The sequence below is a fragment of the Lampetra planeri genome, chromosome 9, assembly GCF_965212315.1.
Source record: "Lampetra planeri chromosome 9, kcLamPlan1.2.h2, whole genome shotgun sequence".
Classification (NCBI taxonomy): Eukaryota; Metazoa; Chordata; class Hyperoartia; order Petromyzontiformes; family Petromyzontidae; genus Lampetra; species Lampetra planeri.
In genome coordinates, this window is record NC_136115.1 from 5,125,534 (window position 1) to 5,132,664 (window position 7,131).

The following is a 7,131-nucleotide window of genomic DNA, read 5'->3' on the forward strand; positions in this document are numbered from 1 at the left end:
GCTCCCGCGGAGTCCCGTCACGCGCCTTCCTCTGCACCGTATGGCTCCCGGGAGGCTGTGGCCGGGCGAGCAGATGGCCCCAGCGTGCCTTCAGACAAGACGCGGGGGGCTCCCCCCCCCCCCCCCCCCCGTTCAAGCCCCTGATCCACCGTTGAAAACCGTCGCGCTGGAGCGCAGCGCGCAACCACGGCATGCGGCAGGCGAGCGGGCGGGCGGCGTCTGCCCGCGTGGCGCAAAGGCTGATCCGCCGTTGACTCGTTCACTCAACCCGGGAGGCCTCCATCTATCTCCCCGTGAGAGAGCACAGCTCCAAATTAAGTTAGAGCGCAGCCGGGCGCACGGGATAGAGGAGGCGAACTCAGGTTCACTGTGAGCCGCGGCTCTGGGTCTCCCGTTGTGCGCGTGCGTCCGTGCCGTGTCCACGCACGCGACTCTGATAAATATTGATTTGATCGGTTGCGCGCATCGCTGTCCGGTGGGAACGTTTTCCTCGAATGGCCCGGTTCCCCGTGATGTTTCGTAACAAAAAATGACAAAACATCGTCCGTGTAAGAATTGCCCAGATCATTTGAACGCGTCTGAATTTAAATACCGTGTGCATGTGAGGATGAATGGGTAGAGCGGCGGTGCAGCGGTTAGGGCGCTGCTCTGTGAACAGCCGATCCTGGCCTCTCCCCTGAATTGACCAGCGAGGTGAAGTATGGTCCCATGCAAGACGTAACCCAGGTATCGTGGTGGCTTGTGGGGGCTTCACCCATCGTTTGTTTGATTATGGCAGGGAATTCATGTATTTGTTATGACAGTTAACGCGTGCAGTCCATCAGTTTAGAAACCCAGGGTCGTGAACTCTGTAAGCGTTTTGTTTTCCGATTCTCAGCGATGAGCACGACAATGACTTCAAAAATTGCACGACTCAACGTTAAATATCCACACAGTATATATATATACTGTATATAGATGCCCTTGAGTGTAAACGACGTGGAAATGTTTCGTCGAAATTAAACGGAATGAACTCTGCGAACGGGCCAGGAGGCAGACCAAGGTATGCGGGTGACGTTGACCTGAAGCGGCGCTCCTGCTGCGTCGCGCATGCCGCCTGGCTGTTCATCGCGAGGCGGTTAACGAGTGCCAACTACAGCCGGCTGGAATCACCCTTCCCCGCAACTGTTGCACTACTAAGTGGACACATTATACATCAGTGCGTAGGCAGTGCACTGCTTAGCACGCTCGAGCTGCGATCCATCGGTCGCGAGTTCGATCTCTTGGCGGGGCAGTTGAAACAATGCGAAGGTTCCTGAAGTGTGCGCTCCCCCCCACCACACCCCAACTTTGTTCACACAGGTCAGGGGTGAGCAACCTGCGGCTCCGAGTGGCGCATGCGGCTGTTTAAGGACCGCTGCTTTCGTGGCGTGTTTTTATTAAGGGACCACCACCGTCTCGTATTCACCACGCAGTGCATTGTTGAAATATTCCGTTTTTTTTTGTCACCGAATTCCAATTTTTTTTTTAAATGTCTCTTCTTGTTAGTTGGGTTGCCGAGCCCTGACCCAGGAGTATACACGAGTACACGAGTTAGTGGCGTGTGGTGGGGTAGAGTGTGGGTACGGACACCTCTTCCAAAACGTTCAGCCGGCGTGGAAGAGTCGATCCCAAGTGCCGCGGTTGACTGCCTGAGATGACCAACAAAGATCCCCCATGGAGGCCTCAAGTCCTGTTAGTGAGCACCTATAAAGGCCAGCACCATGCCCGGCCGCCTTTGTCTTCCTTAGTGACGATGTTTACGCACCGCACCAGGTACTCATTTGAGGCTGAGTCAACTTAGGGGAAGCCCAGGACCGGCTCAAATAAAACGTCAATGGCGTTGGTGGCCGTGAGTGGGAATCGAACTCGCGTCGCCAGGTTCGTAGCGCAGCGCTAACCGCTCGACACGACCGCTCGCCACGCTGAGATGACACACACACACACGCGCACAAACAAAGACAACGATTCTCCGTATAGCCTGAACAGACTGTTGGGGAAAGTGCTGTTAGCCAGCACCTATGACGGCGGGCACGGCACACGAGGGGGTGGGTGACCAACACCACGCACGGCCGCCTTTGTCTCCCCAGTGGCAATGTTTTACACACCGCCCCAGATACTCACTTGAGGCTGAGTCGACCTAAGGGGAGGCCCATGACCGGTTCAGATAATCGTCACTGGTGTTGACCGTGAGCGGGAATCGAACTCGGGTCGCCAGGTTCATAGCGCAGCGCAGCGCTAACCGCTCTACAACTACCGCTCCCCACACTCGCACAAACGGACACACGCACGCGCACACGCACGCACACACACAGGCACGCACACGCACGCAGGCACATACGCACGCACACACACACACACGCACACACGCAGGCACACGCACACACACAGACACACGCACGCACACACACACGCACGCACACATACACGCAGGCACACACACGCACACACACACGCACACACACACACACAGGCACACGCACGCACGCACGCACACACAGGCACACACACACGCACACACACACGCACACACACACACGCACACACACGCACACAGGCACACGCACGCACGGCGACCTGCTGCAGTCGCGAGACTCTCGAGGCGCGCGCCGTGGCGCTCTGGAGGAGAGATTTGCGACTCCACGCGGGGCCGCGGCAGCTGTTGGAGCGGCACGCGAGCGCGGCGCGAGCGCACGTGAGCGAGCGAGCACCCCTCGCACGCAACCCCCGCATCCACGACCTCCTCGCTCGTGCAACACCCCTCTATTTGTCAGCCTTATTTATTTTTTTACGTTTCGCTTTTGTGTGCGTGTCGTGTGTGTGTGTCGTGTGTGCGCATGGTTCTCTCTCTGTGTGTCGTGTGTGCGCATGCATGGATGTGTGCGCGCGCGCGTGCTGTGCATGCGCCGAGCGGATGGGCGCGCGTGAACGCGCACGTGCGCGCGTGAACGTGCGTCCGAAGCGTGGACCCTGAGCGAACATCACCATCGTCATCAACAGCGCCACGATTCTCATCGTGATTATCAGCATCATCACGTTCGTATGTTATCGTCTTACTCGTTTTGTTTTATCCGTGTTCTCGCATGCCCACTCATCAATGGATTTGAACCAAGCATCCCAATAGTCAGTGTTATACAACTCATCGCTAACCTACTTGCTGTACTACTTAGCACATCCCAGCCACCTCGCAGCCAAGCAAGCGGATTTTTTTTGAGTTGTGCAAATCCGTGCGTAATCCGCCAGGCCACCACGCCTGGCTCAACGGAACCCTCGTCTCTATAATCTCTCACCTGGTTATAAAGTTATTCACGATGTGAGACTTTACCCAGAAAAGCCTCGCTAAGTCTGATTTTTTTAAAAATTCAGAAGGGTCCCTGCTACATTGGGGGGGCGGGGGGGGTGCGTTTGAACGATTCCGTGAGCGAGTGTTTGACTTCGTGGAGGAGGAAACCAGAGCCTCGAGAGAGAAGACTCCGCAGCGTGCGAGGGGGTGACACTCATTGCCTCACTCTCCCTCGCTGACGACAACTGGCAAGCCGTCGGTGGTCACCCATCCAAGCACCAACCAGACTCAACCCTGCTTAACTTTCAAGATCTGACGAGATAGGGCCAATTTAGATCTACGTGTGTGTGTATATATGCAGGGTGCTTCAAAATGTATTTGTACACTTCAGAGAATTTGCTACAACACCACAATGAATGTGCTTCCGGGCTCTGGAGACCACCTGGAGAAGATTTTAGGCACGCGTTGACAATGATGGCGAACAAGTGGCAGACTCTTTGACGTTTCAAAGCTATTAACATTACATTTGTTATCACGTTGCAGTGTCTTATTATCCGTTCTTTTTCCATTTTAAACGATCGTCCCATTTATGTGTTAAAATTTTTTGAAGCACCCTGTATATGTCTTTGTAGGGCACGCTTTGCTACGAACCCGGCCACCCGAGTTCGATCCTCGCTCTCAACCAATTCCAGTGACGATTATCTGAACAGGTCATCGGCCTCCTCTAGGTTAACTCAACCTCAATTGAGTACCTGGTGCGGTGTGTAAACATCGCCATTCAAAAGACAAAGGCGGCCGGGCGTGGTGCTGGCCACCCACACCCTCGTGTTCCGTGCCGGCCTTCGCTAACAGCACTTGTCCCAAAAGTCTGTTAAGGCTATACGGGGGATATTTATCTTTGTCTCTTCACCTAACGAACCTCGATGCACGTGACCGAGTGACCCCCCCCCCTACTCATCCACGCCCTGCCTCCTGTGAGCACTGCAGCTCATTAACAAATCAAGGACCAAGAGCCGACGTGGTTAGCTGGTTGGATGAGCTAATTAGCCCTCTCTAGCTCAATGCATTACATACAACCGTGGGGGTTTCAGTGCACAATTAACGACTGGTGACAATTTGCAGGGACCAACCGTGACTTCAGCCCGCTCCCCCGATTTTAAAAGCCACGAGTCCCGCATCTGCTCCAACCCATAGCGTGCATACGCAAATGCCAGCTGAATGTTTCTGTCAGGAGTTGGTGGGTCACGTGCGTAAGCCACCCAGACCCCCTTCGGCTGTGTGTGGAGGGGGCCAGGAGCTGCATGTATGTTGGAATTCTTTCACACCATACCTAGCCAAACGTGATAACACTGGTCAACACACTTTTTCTGGCATAATGTATTCCAACGGTTTTAAGGTAATTTTGGGGTGCTGATTCCACATCTGGCATCAGTTTTTGTCTATCACATGAGGTTTTTGAGATATCAAATATTGCATTTTCAATAAAAACTGCAGAAGAAAAATATTAAATAAATGTGGATATCTACATAAAAATTATATTATAAACACACTATCCTAAAAATACAGCACCATATTTTAACACTAAAGCAGTCATTGACTCGCAACAACTTGCAATCATAAGTGACAGAGTTAATTTCGGGTAAAATAAATGAAAATGGGGTATGCCGATAGCTTAAAATGAGATGTGATAGAGCGAATCTGAGATCAGATTTGGAATCAGCACCCTGAAATTAGTCCTCTGTTAAATAAATTATATTATTTCGATCCTTTTCTCAATATAATCCTGGACGAAGGTCCCCTCCATACCGTGGCAGTCATGGGGGTTGTTTGACCATACTTCACCACAACGGTCAGTGTGAGTTTGTTGACGAGTTGTAAAGGCGAGGAGCTGTTCAGGAGCTGTTCGTTGGGTAAATAAAACTCTTTGTTCTCACAAAGTGGAATGGTCCAAATTAACAAATTCAGGGCCATCCTGAAACCTTACTCAAACGTCGAGGCTTGGCAAGGCTTTCGGGGATTACATGAAGATGTTCGTAAGTTTCAAGCGTCTTGTTATTGCATTGACTTGTCTACTCCAACCGTATACAAAACAGCGACGTCTGCCTGGTCTGTCTGGTTCCCCATGCCTGCCCTTACCGCATACGCGTATCGTTTCAGCCACCCCCTCCCCCCATGCCCCCCAATGGTTTGGGAAACACAATCCAGACTCGGCCAGGCTGAATTTTAATGACACATTGTATAACCACCGTGAGGCAGAGGAGAATACACCTTCAGTGGAGTCAGACAGGACCGCTCCATTCAGGGGCTGGCAAACGGGATTATGAGTCGAGAGGCCTACGGATATACTGTACGCTACAAAAAAAAATACTTCACATTGTTATGCAATTTATTTGTGTGCGCGTGTCTGTGTGTCTGTGTCTTGTGTGTGCGGGGCTATAGCGGTCAGAGCGCTGCGCTACGAATCCCGGCGACCCGAGTTCGATTCCCGCTCACGCCCGTCAACACCAGTGACGATTATCTGAACTTGTAATTGGCCTCCCCTAGGTCGACTCAGCCTCAAACGAGTACCTGATGTGGTGTGTGAATATCACCACTGGGGAGACAAAGGCGGCCGGGCGTGGTGTTGGCCACCTTCCCCTGCCTTGCCGGTCGTCATAGGTGCTCGCTAGCAGCACTTGCCCCCAACAGTCTGTGCAGGCTATACGGGGGATCTTTGTCCTTGTAAGGGGCTGGCTGCATTCTATGTCTGCTCTGGTGTTCCAGGTGGTGCAGGTAACTAAATGCCGAATATTGAACTGACGTTGACAAAAATCGCACGGAATGCGCCCGATCTCCGAAGATTAAAGTAGCGCTGAGCCCAGATAGCGCTTGGATTGGCGACCAGCACGCACGTACTATGTGTTGCGGGTTCAAGGTGTGGACATGCTACGTGGGGAGTTTGACAAATGCCATTGCTCTCCTCTAAGTACGCCTACGGAGGTGCACCCTCCACACCTTTTACCCAACCCGTGCTGAAGAGCGGCACGTACGCACGTACGTACGTTGAACTTCTTTCGCACCCTACGTATCCAACCGTGCTAATATCGGAGGTGCGGCTCGATGGATCCTCGTCAAGGAACCCCCCCCCCCTACCACACACACACGGAGTCGCGGGGAATAGGGTGGGGGGGGGTAACCACATGAGAACAAAGAGCTGGAAAATGAGGGGCCTCATTAATCCCCTGGATTAACAAAAAGGTCCGTGCGTGTACCGTGCGCACACAGCGATGGGAAGGAGAATTGACCACCGTGGCTATTCACTCACCAACCCCCCCCCCTCCCCTCGACTGACTGACAGCTGCACTTTGTGGCGAAGATGAGTGCGGGCCGCGCGCCAGCCACACAGATCACCGCAACTCAATACGGGGGGGGGCGGTGGGCGGGGGGGGGGGCCCGTCCGATCTTCCTCTTCCATGCCACAGCCTTTGTCATCTTGCACCACCACGCTCATTAGGACACCCAAAACCCGTGCCCCGTTGTCTTTGAAAATCTCTCGGAGTGCGCAAGACGCCCCGGGCTGGGAGGGCGACAATTCTGTACCGCTCATCCGTAAACAGCACTCGGGAGAGGAGTTTATCTCGTCGCTGACGAGTTGACCACGTTAAAGTGAGAGGGAACTTTTCGCAGAATCTGCGCTCCGGTCAGCACGGCGGTGGAGAGAGAGAGAGAGACGAGAGCGAGGAGAGACAGAGAGAGAGGCGCTTTCATGTAGGCGAGCGTCGCGAGAAGATGTGGCGTGCGTGGCATGAGGGTTCAGGCGGACGACGCTCAAGGAGACACCACATGGAGGA

The 7,131-nt window shown here is 53.6% G+C and overlaps 1 protein-coding gene across 1 annotated transcript in view; it reads left to right on the forward strand.

Annotated features, from left to right (window-relative positions):
- The first annotated feature begins 6,982 nt into the window (after window positions 1–6,982).
- TECTB (tectorin beta) overlaps window positions 6,983–7,131 on the forward strand; it is a 19,447-nt gene continuing 19,298 nt past the window's right edge. The window contains exon 1 of the mRNA XM_078597785.1: window positions 6,983–7,131. This exon is cut by the window's right edge and continues 77 nt beyond it. Within this exon, the coding sequence (XP_078453911.1) occupies window positions 7,070–7,131 (62 nt within the window). The 5' untranslated portion in view covers window positions 6,983–7,069.